Here is an 18,987-nt window from a genome sequence, read left to right on the forward strand (position 1 = left end):
TTTCTGTGCAAATGAGACAATCCTTTAATACATACATAAAAGTTTTTTTTTTTTAATTAAACTCACATGTATCATAGACATTTAGGAAGTAAGCATTCATAGTTTCCTAATTACAGTGGTTTTATGTAGCCAAATATTTTTTGAAGTGACTTAGACAACATACATTCTCCAAAAAAAAAAAAGTTTAAAACTCGCCAGAGGCTGAGCATCCCCGCCACCAGCCCAGCAACAGCACTGGTCACGGTCGGAGGTGCTCTCCGGCCCCTGATGACCCCAGGCCGCAGAACACAGCCATTGTACGGCGCTTCCCCAGCCAGGCGAGCTGTGACCAGCCTCCCCAGCTCCTCCCGGGCCCAGCCGCCAAACGGGGCCGTGAGGAGGCCGGCCCGGCGCCACAAGGCCCTGGGGACGGGGAGCACCGCTGGGGGCCGGCGGCAAGCCACCTCCTTCTGCTGCAGCTGAAGGGCTTTCCAGAGATGTTTTACCCCGGCGCCAGCCCTGCCGTGGGCGGCGAGGCCACAGGCCCGCCGCGGGCTCACATCATTCGCCCTCCCCGGCGCCGTCCGTCCCCCGCGCCACACAGCCCTGCCCCACTGCGCATGCGCACGCCCCTCCGCCCGCTGCCTGCCCATCCGCCTCGCCGTGCGCATGCGCCCCGCGGCCTCCTGCCGCCCAGCACTTCGTCTGCTTCCTTCTCTCGCTCTGGCACTGGGTCCTGCGCCGGGCGGCGGCGCCTGCGCACCGCGGCTGCCCGCTCTCCCCGCTCTCCCCGCTCTCCCCGCTCTCCTCGCTCTCCTCGCTCTCCTCTTTCCCCGAAGCTTCGTGAAGATTCCGGAAGGCTCCGGCCGGCTCTTTCCGCCGAGGGAGCCGTCCCGCCCCCCCGGCGCTGCCCGGCTTCCGGCTGCCGCCTCCCGCTCCGCCGGGCTCCGCTCTCCCGAGCGGTGGGGCAGGAGGCGCCGCCGGCCGCTCTGCTCTGCCGCCATGTCGCTGCTCTGCTACAACCGGGGCTGCGGCCAGCGCTTCGACCCCGAAACCAATACGGAGGGTGAGAGCAGCGGGGAAAGGCGGTGGAGGGGGAAGGGGGGCGCCTCCCTCATCGCCCCTCCCCCCCCCTCCCAGCTTTCGGTTTGGGGGTTGTGAGGGAGAGCTTCTCGGGGGGTAACGGGGGGTCTGCGGGGGTGGGGGAGGCCCCTCGTCTGAGGGGCGATCTGAGGCGCCCGGCGTGCCCGCCACCCTCTGTGCCCTCCCCGGTTACTGGAGCCGCGTCGCGGTGCGGAGCTGTCACACGGGCCGTGGGCGGCGGGGAAAGCCCTGGCCTGCGGGTGTGTGTACACGGGCTGTGTGTGTGTGTCCCTCCCGCCTTCGCCTGTCTGTTACTGCACGGTGCTGGTCCCGGCTCGCTTCTCCCCCGGGGGAACTCGCCTTTTCATGCGGTGCCTTCTGTCGGTGTAGGGGCGGAGGGGCGGTCCGGTGTGCTGAAGCCGTGCTGGAGGCTGCTCCGTTGCGGGCTTCGCGGCAGCTGGACAGCGAAACCTGCCCGTGCTGGAAGGCGTAACGCGGCCGTGCGGCGCTGGCGGTGAGCCTGGCTCTGGGGCTCTTTAATAGTACAACTGTTCACAGCAGTGTGAGGGAAAAGAGGCAATGAGAAGCGGTTCTGTACATTGCTGTCATATCTTCTGAAGGTAGAAACTGGAGGCCTTGGGCAGCAGACGTTTGTCTCTTGAGGGCCTCTATGGGTGTTGCATACATAGCAGTTACCAACTACTTTTTTTTTCAGTATGTGGACTTGCAGCGGGTAATTAAATGTATCTTATGATACATGTATGTCTGCTTTGCCACGTGGTGTGAGCTCTTGCAGTGCTTCCCCTATGTATACTGGGAATCTAGTACCTGGTGAAACATCAGTAAAGCGCTGTCATTTTAGGTTTCATAGTTCCACGGAGGCTGCAAAAGGGTGATCTGAGTTCTCAGTAACTGGTTTGTAAAGTAACTCTGCTGGCTGAATTTCTAGAATGGCCACTTTGCATTAGCTTGATTTTTAGTTACCCACAAGATTAGAAGTAGGCTAACGTGTTCTAGCACGTGCGTATTCTGTGATTAAGAACCATGGCATAAGGTGTGTTTATTTTTCTGACCTAAGTATTTCCAAAGAGAGGGGCAGCATTTTGAGTAAGACTTACTAATAATGTTAGTAATAACAAAAGCAGGCACGGTTGTGGGATGTTTCCATTTAGTGATCTCTTCCACCACCATCCCCTGCGCCCCTTTGCCCCAAAAGACCGAGTAGATAGGGGGTTTTATACTAAAAATTCTCACTGGGGCTTCATGACCTGTACTCATTATTAAAATAACAGTTCTTTACCATGTGTTCCTCTGTTTATCATCAAGTTGTTGTAGAGTCAGCCTGGTTGGCGTGGCTTTATGCTAACTGTGTGGTGCTTGGATTGGGGAGAACAACTTCTTAAGATGAAATTTGTTTTGGTAAGTGACTGGAACACTTACTGGAATTACTGTGTCCTAGACTAAGCAGTTCTAAAGGTAAATGTAGTTATTCACAGACCACTTCAGAAAACCAAGTTTGACATTTTCTGCAGAAGTAGAGTGATTATAACTTTTGGCATCTCTAACCTTCACCAAGGTCAATGGGGTGATTTCTACTTAGGCATCAAAGTCCACATTTAGCTATGTATGGCTCTCAAGTTCAAATGTTTGTTTGTGTTTCAGAACTGTGTTTGGATTTACCTCTAAAATATTGTGGGGATTAAAGCTAGTACATTTGTTAAACACCAAAATACCCATCCCTTTAATAAGTTTTGCATTGACGTAATCTAATAGTTAAGATTAGGATAAATATATTATTAGGAAGTTTTCTTAAATGAAAATAGGTAGAAAATAAAGCCTTCTGGCCCCAAAACGGTTTTGGATCTTTCAGGGTTTTTTTGTCTACATTCAGCCTGCAGTATAGATATTCCCATAGTGATGATTGATGTAAGAGGCCATTAATCTTCTCTTCAAAATCTGATGGCTGAAATAATGTATGCATGTATTTTCTGTAGAAACTCTCATTGTTTCCAAAAAATGAGCAAGTGGCAACTGGCTGACATGAAGGACTGTGTGCCTCTTAAAGAGAGGCAGAAAAAACAGCCTGAGGGAAAGCATTAAAGGTATGTCTACAGTTGTGACTGAGTGCACAGTTATGAATTCATCAGTGGCGTGCCTGGCACATGCATTTTCACATGCATTTTAGATATGTTAACTACTAGTTAATCCATACTGTTAAAGGCTTGTACAGCAGCTGGCATAGAAGGTAGAACTTAACTTTGAAAGTGGTAGTAGGTTTTTAATTATTTTTTTTTTTTTAACCTGTGAATGACCATATGAATATTTCTAATCCATTTCAAGGCCAGGTCAAATTTTGTCACTAAAACCGTGGTATGAAGTAATATGTGCACACTTTGGCATAGGGTTGAAAGCAGTGCTGCTTAATGACAGTTGAAAAGATGGTGTACAAAACCAGACTGAATTTGTATGTTAATATGTGTTTGTCTCGCTTTCTTCACTGTACTGCAACCTTTTTTTGGTTTAGGCTGTAATTTGGATCTCTCTTAATGTGGTTTATTTTGGTCCATTGCCAGAACAGAAGCACATACTCTTTTGTGTTTGTTTATACCCTTTTTCCTTAGATCAAACTTAGGGATGCTGCACCTGCAGGATAAACATGATCACAGAGCTGATGAAAACTTACTTTATGTATTTCTGAGGTGGCATGAGTGAGAGAGGTGGTTGCAAGAAATTATAGCTTAGATTTTTGGAGTCTGTCTGCCCAGAGTCAGTTTTCTTTAACCTTGTCTGGTCCCCACAGTTCAAACTCTGTTCCTATAAAGTGCACCCCCTGATCCTCTGTCGTCCCCTTCTGTTTCTCAGGCTGAGCCTTTCTTTCTTCTGTGAAGCTCTTGCCATACCATGTTTGTCCTGTTTTCTATGTTTTTTCCCAACACTGTGAGAAATTCAGTGGAATTAGCTTCCTAGCTTCAGCAACCGCTTGAAGAAAACTCCCTCAAGGTGCTGAATGAAGTTCATTAGGTTTAATGACCTTCCATTGCTTTGGGGCTGTAAAGCATGTCTTGCGAAGCGTTGGAGTGTTTCTGTGGGATAGCAGGTTCATTTGCAAGTTGTATATAGACAGATATCTCATCTCATCCTCAAGATTTCAACAGGAATTCATTGTAAATACCTCTAAGTTTGGATGACATATACCGTTTTCTACTTTGACATTTAACAAAAAGGCTAATAAAGTGCTACAATGAATAAGCAAGGATGTAGCAGTAAGGTGACAGCATTGTGTGCATTGTGAGAGTGGGATTGGTTTGGGTATGAAATCAGCATTAAAAAAAAAAAAACAAATAACTGAAAATTTGTGTCACTTTCATCTCCAAAAAATATCTGAGGGTGAGAGAAGATGGCTTGCTTTGAAAAGCCTTATGTTTTTCCTGGTTAAGGAAAGGTATTAACAGCAGTGGAGAGGTAACTTGGTTGTTTGGTTTTTTTTTCAGTGAAAAGTGTAGAATAGCAACCAAAGGCTGGAATCTGAACTCAGACAAATCAGAACTAGAACATGCTTTTAACTGCTCAGGTGACTATCAATGTATCCTAAATTCCCATTTTTCCCCACCTAGTCTGAGATGAAATGGGATACTTTTATGGATGTAAACTTTACTCAGCTAAGAGCTGTTGGACTCAGTATGAGTGAAAACGAGTTGATATTTTACTATCCTGTGGTATGCAGAATGGTCAGACTGCTTAGTGGGTAAGTCCCACTGCCTCTGCTTGAGGCTTTGCAGAGCTCCTTGTCTTAGCATCTTCTGTTGTGGAACATGCATGGCCCTCATGAGATAGCAGCAAAGTGGGCTGTCATTTGCTCGGTGATGTACCCCTTGCAGAGAAGGCTTCAGGGAGCAAGGAAATAGGATTAGCCTTGGCCAGATGGACAAAGAGACTCTTATCTGTTCTCACTGTGAGCTGGAGGAGAGCTGCCCCTGAGTTAATTGATCATAAGATGGTTTTGGTCTCTAAAAATGTTGCACTGATTAACAGTACCTCTCATTTAAACCCACATGCTTGTGAGGGATTAGAAGTATTCATTTAAATCTTATGATTCAGAAATAATATTTGCTAATTATCATGGATAAAATAATGAACTCAAGATTTGTGTTAAGAGAATTTTTTAACAGAGTGCTTCTAGATGGGAAGCCTTGATCAGGTGTAAATAGATGTATTTGATGCTGTAAACCAGTGTTTTATGTCTGTGGGGTGACCATAGGGCCACCTTTTTACTTCTGCTGAATTACCGGTAAGGACTGATTATTGATGAAGGCAAGGGATGGCCCATAGAAGGTTTACTTGCTCCATATGGAAGTAGAAGTTTGTCTTAGATGCCTGCTTTCTGTTGTATAATACAGCAGAAAAAAATTGATTATTTAGGTTTAATATATGCACTCAGAAAGCTTGTTCTGTGGAGTCAGTATTTTCCTTCATAATTATGTGCACTTGGGGAAGTGGGACAGCTCATGGCATACATGAATTGCAAGTGTGAAATTTTTGCTGGGTTTGTGATCAGATGAATAAAGATTCTTGGTATGCCTGAATATTAATAGTAGTCATTTTCTTCTAGATTCATGCACATATCATCCAGGTGTGCCAGTCTTTCATGATGCTCTCAAAGTAAGTATGCAACTAGCTTTTTAAGTCGTATCTTTTCTTCTGTATGTATAAACCAGTATCTTTGTTTTCCTTTTGAATTCCAGTCTTCCATTGTAGAAACTGATGTCCAGCCTGGCATGTTCGAGTGACCCCATGAAATTAGAAAAGCACATTACTCAAACCTGAAGAAGAACTTAAAACTGTACTCATATGGTCTAAATGCCATGCAAGTCTGTATGACACATTTTTCCTGTTGATTGACTTTAGGTGTCTCAACAGTTTTTAATTAGGTCCTCTGAATAGGTCTTTGGAAGCATTGAGAGGTGTCATACTTTCAGTTAATTAACCTGCTTGGAATTCAAACCAGCTGCTTGTGGTCTTGTGTGGCTAGTAAACTAATATGTATGTGACATTTGCCTACTGTAAAAAATAATTGTGTTCTGTTAATCGGCCAAATGAGAATGTTGATTGAGTTGGGACTGGTCACCCATGCCTCTGATGCAGCTGTCCAGGACTCTTGGGCTACATTTTCAGTAATGAATTAAATATACCCGTGACTGGTCTCCAGTGCTTAGGCCAACTGCATATCACATATTAGTTATATTAAACTGTTTTCCTACAGGGAATTATTTGAGACGCAACTGTCAAAACAGTACTGGAAATCATTATAACAATTTAATTGTGTATGGTCAGAACTCTGGTGTTCAGACATGGAGCCTGGCATTGTTTCCTGTATTAATACAGATGTAACCTAAGTGACCTTTCTTAGGACACCAAACTGCTATTTAACTGAGCTTTGGGGCGAGCATTTTTTCTTGATATTTACGAAATGCTTCTACTGGCGGTGCATTTCAACCCTGTGCCATAATGTGGTGTCTTTTGGGCTCATGGAAGCTTGTACGTATGCGCTGGGTAGCGTGTTTTCTGTGAGCTATTGCTCATATTGCAGTACCTAACTCTGGAATCAGCCATAGTGTGCCACTTGCAAATTAGGACAAACACTGTTAGATCAAATGCAATACAGTTACTTAGACTATGGCAATTTGTTTTGTACGAAATTATAGTTGTACTTATAACACAGTACTTAAAACTTCTAATCGTAAAGACAGAAATTATAGTTACCTCAAAAGATTGTGTGTACTCCCTTTTATATATGCACCATTTTTAAAACAAGTACTTCTTTCCCTCCTCTCCTTATCCTATCTCTCGGCCTAATTAAAAATTTATCATAATTTTGTATGGGCAGTTTTCTTCCCGCTATGAATTCTAGATAATCTAAGTGGTCCGGGTGAATCTTTTGTCTCCTCGACTGTGGAAGTAGTTAATATTTTGAGGCTATTTTAGAACCATGTACCTAAAACCCATTGTGTCGCACTGCTTAAGCTCTCAAAGCAGTGGTGCATTTATTAGTCAAACTGTTGCCCTTAATAAGGTTCTTCAAGTTGTGAGATACATTATTCCCGTGGCAAGATAATTTTCCCTAAAATTGGATTTCTGTTTTATATAACAAAAAGTGCTCTTGGCTGATGTGGTTGGATAGATGGCTATGCAAGGCAGGTCTACAGCTTTGTGGTAGGAAATAAGCAGTTGAAAGACTTGACTAGTGTTCAAGGAAAGAAAAAAATCATCATCATCATCATTATTTTAGGAAGGGGGCCTGTACATTCTGCCACAGATGAGCCTAGTCTCAGGTGTAGTATTTGTTCGTTTTGCTTACATGTTGGCACCTAACTTGTCATGGAAATATTGCCTCATGTTTACCGAACTTTCTGATTAAGGCAGCATGAGTGAACTAGAAACGGCAGCCGTGACAAGTTTCTCTAGCTTTTAAAAATGCAGGTGATGATAATATTGTCCAAAGAAAGAAAGAAAATAATCTCTAATCATGATGTGCCGCATCTTGTAATGGAACATAATTAGTCTTTTGCTTTTTATAAGCTGTTGCCAAGTAAGGTAGTCATGCTTGGTTTATTTTTATTCCAAAATGTTTATAGGGTTGGTCGTGTTGTAAGAGAAGAACAACAGACTTTTCTGACTTCTTAAGCATTGTGGTATGTACTCATGGTAATTTACAATTTTTATACTTGTCAAATGACGGTGATAAATATTAAACGGTACATGTGCTTACGTGTCTCAAATTAGCATACTTTTGTTGAAACTGTCTTAAATCTTGCATGCACTATTTTTCTTGATATAATGTTGTAGTCGAGTCTCATTTTCAAGCTTTAGTGGTTATAATTAGTTCTATCAAAAGCTATTTAGACTCTTGTTAACAATGAAGGAAGGTCAATATTTTTGTTAGATGTTTAATTATGGAAAATATGCATTTTTCTTTAACATGCGTCCAAATGAAGGTATTTTCCACTTTAGTTCTAGGATTTCCTTTGCAGCCAATGTTTAGAGCGGCGTAAAGGAGAAGATGGGGCTGAAGAAATAAATCAAGAAAACTTGTTGCAGTTATTGATCATTTTTAATTGTGCACACAAACTACACTGCATATATATAAACATATGCTTTCCATAATAGGGCTGTACAAAGGGTTTCCATAACAGTGAGAAACCTCCTGAGCCTGTTAAACCAGAAGTCAAAACTACCTCTGAACGAAAGGAGCTAGCTGAACTGAAACCCAAATTTCAAGAACACATAATTCAGGCACCAAAACCATTGGAAACAATGAAAAGGCCAAGGTACAGTATACGAAACTAAAGTTTGAGAGATTTGTGGTCAGTTGGCCAAGTTAAAGCTCGTTTGGTTATTCAGTGTTACACATCTCATATGGTGTAAAAATTCCCAAATTAACTTTAAAAGAGCTTGTGTTTGGTTGCAGTGATGATGTTATCTTAAGCTTCAGAATGAGACAGAAGAATTAAGAAAAGACTGGACATGGCACTTAGTGCCATGGTCTAGCTGACATGGTGGTGTCAGGGCAATGGTTGAACTCGATGATCCCAGAGGTCTCTTCCAACCTGATTGATTCTGTGATTCTGTAGTTCTGGTTAGGACAAGGTGGTACTGGATCTCTCAGCATTTACCTTCACAGGAAGCAAAAATTGCAGTCTAAAGCCTTGTTGCTTAGAATGCCTCTAGCAGTTGTGTTTAGTTTTTTAAACAGTCATAAAAATAGTTTTAGGGTGCTTGTATTTAGATTCCTTAATCTCTGTGATGTATTTTTATAGTTGTAGAGTATTTAGGATTTCCTGTTGAAATCCAAGACTGTGTTCTAAATTTCTAGCCTGTTTTTCCATAAACAGTAAGAATTGGCATTTACAAATCTAGTTTGTTTGTTTTTTTGTTGTAAAGGAGGCTGGAAAGGAAGAGCCTTATAGCAACATTAAAAGTTACTACTTTGTTGTCTTTTGTAAATTATTTTTCATGAAGCTGACATGAACACATGGACATTTTTTTTAGCCCAGATGAGCCAATGACAAATTTGCAGCTGAAAGTGTCAGCTTCCTTGAAGCAAGCACTAGATAAACTGAAACTGTCATCGGAAAACGAAGAGAAAAAAGGTAAGGATATAGAGAGGTTAAGGAGGTGTATCACGCTAATTGTCACACAAATAAATGAAATGCTATTTTTTTGTTGTTGTTTCTGAAGTAATTATTTCATGTAATTATGTTTTGGTTCTTAATAATCTGGGAAATACCTTCCAGTCTAGGGAGTGGTAATCAAAGTTTAAACGTGAACGATGTGGAGACTTGAGTGTTAGGAGCAGTATGTTTCCATTAAAATTATTGGAACTGCCTATTTTGTAAGATTTCCTGGTAGAATGGACACGATGGTAACATCCATTTCTGAATATATGACTGAAAGAGTTTCCCAAGAAATGAACTCTACTCCTATGTTACTGCAAACATGATGTCATATAAAGCCTTTCATAAACTGGTGAAATTTCACTGAAGACCAGTTGGTTCTCCCTCATCTGTTTTTCCTCTTTCTTTCTTCCCACAGTTTAATTGGCATTTGCTTCCTGAACTACACTGCTCTTTAAGAAGCACTTTCTAATTTCAGCCTACATTTGTAGCTATTTTATATTCTCTTGTTCTTGTGCCAAAATGTCATTTAGCTCTTCTTTCTACTTGGTATCCAAATTCTTTCCTTGTGTGTATTTATAGGCAGCAGTTGGAGCTTTTTAGATTCTTAGTTTTACAAAAACAAACAAGATTAGTGATTGTTCTCTTCCCCTATGTAATAATCCTTTTCATGATTCTTTTTTTTTTTGCCCCACTTAAAACAGTGTAAAGGTATAGAACCCGGAATCTGATGGATAGGTAATACAGCTTTTGGAACGTCTGCGTAATTTGTGTTTCTTTGTACCTTTCTGGCAGACTTCAGTGCCAGGCAGAAAATAATAGACAGCTTGAGAGTTTTGGTGTTTTTTTCTCATCTACTCCTTAGCTCGTTTTAACTTTCAATAAAAGCAAAATATTTAGTACATGATACAATTCAGTTGCTATTTTCTATATGATTCTGTTTACAGAGGAAGACAGTGACGAAATCAAGATTGGGACACCATGTAAAAATGCAGGCTGTTCAAAAGTAAGTGGTTCAGTTCCACTCTTAAACCCAGCTGCTAAACTATTAAGTGTGCAGTTTTGTTTTCCTTTCTTGGGTGTCTTTTTGTGTGCTACAAATTGATTTGGAAATGGCATAAAGTCCATCAGGCTTAACCAGTGCACATTTGATAACACACTCTAGTATGGACAAATGTGGGCTGTTTTGTACTGTGGATGCAGTAAATCTAAGATTACTTTCTTTAAGCCTGTCCTGAACTTCTGATTAGTAAGCTTGCAGAACCCTTGATACTGATGTGCTTCAACTTAAAATGTTAAATATAGTATTGGTGAGAGGTGGCTTACTGATAACACTTGAATTGCTCTTGATAATCTGTGTGTAGGTCAGAAGCGTCTGCAGATCTTACCAGTTAATGCTTCCTGTGAGAATAATCCACAAAGAAAATGTTTTAACACTTCTAGCATCAAAATTAGTCTTTATATTACATGTTCGTTTAAATTGAAAGCTTTTTGCACTGACACCCATGTGTTGTACAGAATGGGACAGTAGAATTTAAATAGGTATTTCACTGGATATCTGACAGATTTTGCGTTTTCTACTGAAACTGGTGGGAGAAGAATTTATAGCAGTCTCTTGTTTGTGCTAGGAAGAACTGATATGATAGTGGCAGAGTTGTGTATTGTTTATTGTACTTCCTTTTGAGAATCCATATGTTTTATGAATTATAAATTTAATTTATTTTGCAGTTAAATACTTGTTTTCTGTGAATATTCGGAGTATTTTTAAAGATAGATCTGTTTGAGGGTCTGAAGTGACCTTTATGAGCATAGGTGGTGTCACCATTGATGTACTCCATTGAACTAATACGAAGTAGAGCTTGTTATAAGGAGCACCAGGGAACCTTTTGTTCAATGAAGGTTGAATAGTTACTTGGAAAAGCTAGGGCAAGTCATTAGATCTAGATTATTTACTCAGAAGCTTTGTAGTACTTTGTTCAATGTTTCTGTTGTGGGTTGGGTTGTGCTTTGTTTTGTTTTTTCCTTTGGTCCGCATCCTGTAACAGTAACACACTTGAAATGCTTTGTTTTACTAGACGTACGAAGGACCACACAGCACAGAGGAAGTATGTATATACCATTCTGGTGTACCTATATTCCATGAAGGGTTAGTATTCAGCTAACTTTGATTTTTTTTTTATTAGTCTATTATGTGTTCCTGCTTGCTTTGTAGACGCTGCCTTCTTTTCCTTCTGTATTTCTTCCATCAAAAATGGCAATGCTTGGAGAGGGTATACTAAATTAACAATGATATTGCATAAAGGAAAGATCTTAAGTACTCACAGTAAATAGTGTCCTAAATATTGTTTGTTAATTACTTTGTGAACTTTCAAGGATGAAGTATTGGAGCTGTTGTAAAAGAAAAACATCTGACTTCAATACATTTTTAGCTCAAGAAGGCTGCACAACGGGAACACACATATGGACTAAAAAGGATGCTGTAAGTAGCATTAACGTTGCATTCTGTAGCTGGCCATCCTGAATTTTGAGTGCTGAAAAGTAGTTAGTAGCTTGATTGAGTTATTATGGTAGTCGAGCTGTTAAAGATCACTACTTCTGAAATAACGTGGAGGATATTATGCACAGCATGACAACAGAGAAATGAGTTCGAAGTAATCTGTGGTAGGAGGATACTTGTAATAGAGTACAACCTTTCTTTTTGGTGAGACGTATAGTATCACTATTTTATAGTAAAAGTGTTTTTGGCAAATTCGGAATAAAAAAAGCATTCTTTACTGCCTTGTTAGTTAAGAAAGTCTATCATATTCCATATATGTTACTGTAAAGTGAGATCATTAGAAGTCTTCCTTCCCCCGAAGACCATGAGGAGAGCAGCTGTACGTGTCCTGTAGCAAAATAACTATACTTCCAGTTTCGTTCAGAGTAGTTGAGTTGTTGTTTAGGTTGGCATGGCAGGGCAGATGAGGTCGATGAGGTTCCATGGGTGCGGGGTGGGGATGGAAAGGTCTCTTTCTGTCTAATTTGGATTCTGTTTATTTTTCTGTCTGAATATTTTTCTGGTCTGAGTCTAATGCAGTGTTTGTTTTGGCTGCCAGTATAACAAATACAGAGGGAGCATGTTTGGTTTGTAGGTATTTCATTGCAATGTTGGAAACAAATGCAGAAGTACAAGGTGAAAAATGTTTCTATTCAAGGTTTAAAAATATTCTTAGAAAATATTATAGAACGTAATAATGGAACTGAACACTTCAAAAACATTAGCTGGTCACATGTTGGACGCAGGTGAACACAAGTCTTGTTATGAATATATTGTCTATTGCTGAGGCAAAATGGGTTTGATATGCAAACATCAGTAACATTTAACAGAAGAAAATAAAGATATATAAAGTGTAGTTCTGTATACCTCATTCTATAACAATTACTTCACAAGTCCTTTACTTCCTTTAAGTCATGAAATTTCTGCTTGCTTTGAAGATTTATGTTTGTATTTAAGAAATATTTTCAAATACAGAAAGGAAGGATTAAAACCAAAAGCTGAAGTTGTGAGCCTAAAGCAGGAGAGTATTCTTGTAAAGAATTTACCCAGATGTTTAGAAACTGTGTATATTACATGTGTGTATATTGAGATAATGGGCTTCTAGCTAACAGGGGTTTTTTGGCTTTACCTTTTTGTTGTTCTTTTGTTTTTTTCACCATTTATTTTTCCTGCATCGGGGAACAGCGGGTAATATTCAATAACTTTTTCAGTAATATGAAAGTTTCTTGAAGTCATGGCTTTTTCTTTGTTTGGTTTCTTTCTACTGCCTGCTGGATAACTGTGGTCTTGGAAAGGAAGTTAATCCAACAAGTAATGGTTTGGGGGTTTGGTTTTTTTTTTTTTTTGGATGTTTGGGTTGGTTTTCTTGCTAACTATGCTTATTGGCTATTAAAATAGTCCTGGGCTTTTATCTTGATTAATCTTGTAAAAATACTCCTGAATGCAATGTAAAGTCTTTTTTCTGTACCTTTTTCCTTATATAGGGTAAGAAAGTAGTTCCATGCAGGCATGATTGGCACCAGACTGGAGGAGAAGTGACTATTTCTGTATATGCTAAAAACTCTGTTCCCGATCTGAGCTATGTAGAAGCAAATAGCACAATGGTGAGTATTTACCTTAAGCTGTAATTCTTTTTTCTAATTCTTACAGCAGCTTGAAGTTAGGAAAATCTCTCTTCTGCTTTATTTACAAGGCAGAGGTATCATAAGAATCTTTTTTGAGTAATGGCTTTTTCTTGGCATTTGTGTTTGTTCAAGTATGTATAGTATTTTTTTCCCTTCTGTTTGGACATCTGTACTTTAATGTTTTGGGTTTTTTTATAGCTGCAATCTAATACGTCAAAAAATTTTTTTTAATTTGACTTCTGCCATTAAAACCCGAGTGTGATGGATTTGCATCATGATATGCGTAAATAATTACAGATTCATAATTTAATTGTATTTGGCTTAACATAATTTAGCATCATTCTTTGTACTATGCAGTTTCACAGCTACTAATATTAAACAAATGTTAAAATGCTTCTCTGATTTCTTAATCATGCCTTTTGAGAAAATGATACAGCTTCCAGGATGTGTGTATGGCCACTATTGACTATGATACTGTATCAGAATCTATTAGAATATATTTTCACTTATATGTTTGAGGGACAATTTGATCCCTTTGGTCATTGTAGGGTCTAAGTCCTAATTTGGTATATTTTGCTTGAACATACTTGATGTGTCAAATGTTTTATTAGCCTGACAATATTTTCTGTTTTTTTTCCCTGTTAAGTTAAATATCCATATTGTATTTGAAGGAGAAAAGGAATTTCATCGCAGTGTGAAGTTATGGGGAGTAAGTATAAGAATAGTTTTTCTATTTTAAAAAAAAAAAAATACACAACAAAACAAACCCTCATCTTCCTCTCTGTCAAAACAGTTTGTTTTTCTTCATTACTCTTCTTATTGAAAGAAATTCAGTTGCATGTCATTCAGTAATTACATTTAAATCTGAATCTAATGCCCCGATTGATCAGGTATGACATCATAGTTGATGCTGCTTTGAGCAGAAGGTGACCTCCTGAGGTCCTTTCTGTCCCGATTTATTCTAAGATCCCAGCACTGTGATAGTGGTGTTGCAGAAAACCCTTGCCACTATGTAATTGCATACTTAGGTATGTATTAGACGAATGTATATGTTACATATGCACAGGCATATGTTCATAGCTTGGGAATGGGAGAGGGTTGGTTTTTCCAGATAACAGAGGGAACTCCATCTACCTAAACATCTGCTGAAGTTCAGTGGTATGGTGGTACTCCTAACTTAACTCCCAAATATCTAGCAGTCTGTTTCTTAAATTGAAGCGTGAAATATGTTTTCTGTTCCAGGTAATCGATGTAAAGAGGAGTTACGTGAACATGACGGCTACGAAGATTGAGCTCACTATGAGAAAAGCAGAGCCCCTATTATGGGCAAGTCTTGAATTACCGGTATCCAACACACAACAAAAAGAAGAGAATTCAGATCAATAATGATTCCAAGAGACAAGTTATTTCCCATTATGAAGTGGTGACTTGCTACTGTAATCAAATATTTAACTTTTATATAGATTCTTTTTTTTAATGCTAGATCATGTGTTCCATTCTACAAAGAAATGAGACGCACAGTAAATGGGGGTTTAAACTTGGAGGTAATAGCTATTTCTCATCTTGCTTCCATGAGTATATTTATTCTAGTTGGAGTGTCTCCATGGGGATTTGGAGTAAAAGAGCTATTGCCCTTTACTTACAACCTTACCTACCACGCACTGACTATCCAAATAGATGGGCTCTCAGTCCGCTGTGTGTTAATTTTTCAAGTATTTGGTTGAGACTGGATCTACTGAGTAGCACGTGTTAAATTCAGCACGGTTCATTACGAAGCATACAGTAACACAGATATAAAAATCTGAGTTTATGAAGTTATTCCCATGCAATTCTACATCTAGAATAAAAAGGCACATAAACGTAAATATGAAAGAACACTTGCAGACTTGCATTTTTGCCTTCTGAAACTAAGGTTTGTTTCAATACCTGTTGGCTGTGGAGGGATGGAATAAATGGTATTTTGCTAAGGATTTCAGTACTTACTGACTCTTTTGCTGTCTTTCATGTATAAAAGCAGGAGATCAGATTAAAATAAAAACAAAGTTGGCAAGAGGGGATTTTTTTTTTTTATTCCTCTACCTTTGGTATTTGAATTGTTAAACATAAAAGCGAATGGACAGTGAAATACCGGAATAACTTAGCATCTCAGCTGTGGAGAATATACAAACATCAAACTATTGTAAAATTACCAAGGTGCTGTATATACTTGACAGTCTTTAGCATGTATATTCTTTCTTATTCTACAACATTCAAAATTACGAATTTTTTTTCAAAGTAGATGGATATGTGTAGTAGGAGAAGCCAGTACACACTGTCGGTGTCTCAGGAAAATTATTTACATGTAGATATGCATAGCTCTTGTTTCTGAGGGTGGTAATCTAAGAACCAAATTTATCTACAGGACAAATCTTAGGAGAAACACACAACAAACTTTAAAATGTCTTTCTCAAATAATAATTGTACCTTTCAATTAAAATATTTTTAAAATATTATTTCTTTTGAACAGCATGAGCACTGTAATCAGAAATCAAGACTTTATTTTTCTTTTCAGTTCTCCTTCAGTAAAGATTTGTGGCTGAAAACACGGTAGTTTTAAAGATGAGACTTTTATCCAAGCAGTGACACATGCAGCAATGTTGCTTTCTCTTTCTGCTTGAAATAGTTTCATAATTGTAGGTTGCAGCTGAAAGAAAAACAATGTTTTCGTATATGTCACGCAAAATGTACACCGTTACGTATTTCCGAAGCTTATATATGTAAACAAGCAGTCCTGTGAATTGTTGGAATGTGAGGGTGCTCATCTACCTACCGTGGCAGATCTGGAATAACACCAGGAGAAACGCAGAACATGGTAAAGGCATTCTGAAGCTAAATATACATTTCTAAGAATCTTAGTGTTTTCCAACAGGTATAATTTGACTTGAGCTCAGAGTTCTGTCTCTAGCAGTACTTGAAATCCTACTTCATGCTTAAAGTAGTAGGAAATACCCTACCAAAGAATCCATCCCCAAACACCAAGGAAGTAACATGAGTGCTGTATATACAAAATTTGTTTTGGTGCTTCTTTACCTTCATTTCAAGATCCTGTTTCCTCACTGACTTGGAGGGAGTGTGGTTGCTTGCTCCCTTGGGCCCCTATTAAAAGTTCCAGCTCCGAGTTCTGCCTAAAAGATTCTATTAACCTCTAATAATGCAAATTTTTTTTAAATAAATTTGAAAATGTCAGGTGCTGTGAAGTGATGGGGAACAAGCTTACAAAAATGTAAGCCTGCAAATGGTCCTCTAAAAATTGAACAGATGTCCCCTGATGTGTTCTGAACCAACAAGTGGACCTCTTATTAGTATAATACTGAGAACAGTCACTTCAGTGGATGAAAAATTCTAGACAGCTGTAGCTACTAGCATGCCATCTGTGTTTTTGTATGCACAACTCTGAACTTGGACAGCAAAATGGGCAGTGTTTAAATGCCAGGGTAAAATTCTTATTTAACAGGCAAGTTCAAATGTGTGTCTATCCATATGGATATATAAATATCTTATGTTTTCCACATTGTTGTAACATATTTTTAATTTATTTGCATCCTGACGTGCAGTAAGTTTACATCATATCCAGTCCATTTTAAAGAACTGCAAGGGAAATGGAATTTCTTGGGAGAACACAATTTCTGTTTTTAAGCAAGTCATATTCTCCCTTAGTGTATACTAAATGCTAAATGGAGAGAAATGTGGATGAATGGACCTTCTGCTGTTAATGCTGCAGGCTTTGGGACCCCCTAACTATTTGTTACACTCTTTCAAACTACATTTTGCTGGTAGCTGAGGCAGCGTGGTCATAAGTGGAAGAAAGCTCCTGTAAGCATTGTCCTCAGTTTTGCTTTTGTTTTTTATTCAACCCTCCTACTCTTTTCCTGTTTTGTTCATACTTTCAGGAGAAAGTTAAAGATACTTCAGGAGTCCCATAATGACTTTCCCCATTAGTGACAAAACCACTTTTCAAATTCAGCTGTTTAAAAAAGCAAGCAAACAAAACCCCACAACACAGCTTTGATGGTGTAGGTTTTACAAACAACAGCCTAGTTTTCTGTGGCCTGTGATGTTTTTCAAAATAAAAGGATAAGCTTTCTGATGGTATAGACTGCCATAAGTCTCTTGTTTAATTGCATTAATTCTTAGCAGCCTTATATAACTGTATGTCTGCATCCATCATCAAGCGGCAGAAGCTGTATCGCTTACTGAATGTGAGTGTTTGAGCAGTTGCTCAGAGCAGTTCAAGGCTCCGATGTTTGGTGCTGGTGTTTCATGAAATGACCTCTTGACATGGATAGTGGTAGTTGACACCTCAGTGGAATTTTGGTTTGGCTGTAGCTTTTATTAGTAAATGTGGCGAGAAGGTGAGACCAACTGTAGTGTACCAAACCAATCACAATACTTCTCCAAAGCAAGATTTGAAAACTAAGCCAAGTGGTTTTTGATCACTTAGGCTTTCACCCATCTAATACTAGTGAAATTAAATAACACGGTGCAAACAAGTATGTACTGGAATATGTGCTGTTAAAGTTATCCTTTTTTTTCATGTTTTCAGAAGTGGTGCTGTATTTTACAAACTGGTTAACTTGCTACATTCTTGCTATATTTTTATAATTAATGAGTCTGTAAAAGCTGTAGTGTGTTTCAGTAGGAGCTTACATGTTACACGTGTAGACAGTGTAATACATGTCTCAGAACTGACCATTCAGGTGCATATAAAACTTTTCCTTCACAGTGTCTTTTTAATATGAAAAACTGCATGGATATAGGAATTTGTGACAGAAATCTTAATCTTTTCCCTCATGTATAAGCCCATTTTCCTACCTAGCATTACATATTATATCTGTACCAACATTTCTTGGAGGAGTTGGAATTTATTTTTAATGTTGTTATACTGTTAAGCACTGGGCTGTTGAGATACTCTGACTCTTTATGTTTTACATGGCACTGATGTAACTTGACAAATCTTCCATTGGATGATCTTCTGAAACATGTACATTATCAAGTCACCATTTCAGTAGTTTAGGGACTAGTTTTACTAGGAATTTTGCCTTGAAAAAAAATCTACTTATTCTATGTAACGATGCATTTTTTGCTTGCATTCTTTAAACATGGCATGAGCATTGGTTAAATACTGTACCTGTTAATTATTGGTCTTTCACTGTTGCTACTACAGGTTTTTTTTTTATCCCATTCTGGAACAAGATCCTTTTTAAAGTAACGAGTTTTGTGTCTGGAACACTGTTTTAAGATGGTAATAATTTTGCTATTATGAGAGACTTGAATTACAGTCAAAGGGGGGAGATATCTTTTTGCATGGTTGTTTGATTCTGCACATTCATAAAACATATGCAGAAATTAATCTCATGTCTTCATGCTCTATTTTTTTTCTAAATATACTCAATAAAATTCTTATTATGTGCTGGTTGCGTTTGAGGCTTTTTTTGACTTCTTTTGTTATGGGAGAGAACTTCCCTTTGGATTTGCAACACAGTTGTCAAAATAAAAGGTAAGTGGGCATTTTCCACAGGTCAGTCTGTACAGAGGAGGGAAACTCTGTGGCAAA

At 39.1% G+C, this 18,987-nt stretch overlaps 1 protein-coding gene across 3 annotated transcripts; it reads left to right on the forward strand.

The window, feature by feature from the left end:
- Positions 1-674: 674 nt before the first annotated feature.
- CHORDC1 (cysteine and histidine rich domain containing 1) lies at positions 675-18,843 on the forward strand. 3 transcript variants are annotated; one of them, XM_068425537.1, is made up of 11 exons: positions 675-1,045; positions 5,672-5,721; positions 7,695-7,751; positions 8,227-8,387; positions 9,109-9,209; positions 10,181-10,239; positions 11,309-11,379; positions 11,607-11,712; positions 13,254-13,373; positions 14,041-14,103; positions 14,637-18,843. In XM_068425537.1, the coding sequence occupies exons 1-11, from the start codon at positions 982-984 to the stop codon at positions 14,778-14,780; spliced, it is 996 nt and encodes a 331-aa protein (XP_068281638.1). In that variant the 5' UTR covers positions 675-981; the 3' UTR covers positions 14,781-18,843. The 3 variants fall into 3 exon arrangements, with proteins under 3 accessions (XP_068281638.1, XP_068281639.1, XP_068281640.1); XM_068425538.1 differs by lacking the exon at positions 7,695-7,751; XM_068425539.1 differs by lacking the exons at positions 675-1,045; positions 5,672-5,721 and having other exon boundaries at positions 7,717-7,764.
- The last annotated feature ends 144 nt before the right edge of the window (positions 18,844-18,987 follow it).

Source organism: Nyctibius grandis, chromosome 2 (assembly GCF_013368605.1).
Source record: "Nyctibius grandis isolate bNycGra1 chromosome 2, bNycGra1.pri, whole genome shotgun sequence".
Lineage (NCBI taxonomy): Eukaryota > Metazoa > Chordata > Aves > Nyctibiiformes > Nyctibiidae > Nyctibius > Nyctibius grandis.

Coding starts and splice junctions, on each gene's coding strand:
- CHORDC1 (XM_068425537.1), top strand. CDS start 982: ATGTCGCTGCTCTGCTACAACCGGGGCTGCGGCCAGCGCTTCGACCCC. Junction 5,722..7,694: donor TCTTTCATGATGCTCTCAAA/GTAAGTATGCAA, acceptor AAATGTTTATAG/GGTTGGTCGTGTTGTAAGAG. Junction 13,374..14,040: donor TAGAAGCAAATAGCACAATG/GTGAGTATTTAC, acceptor TTCCCTGTTAAG/TTAAATATCCATATTGTATT.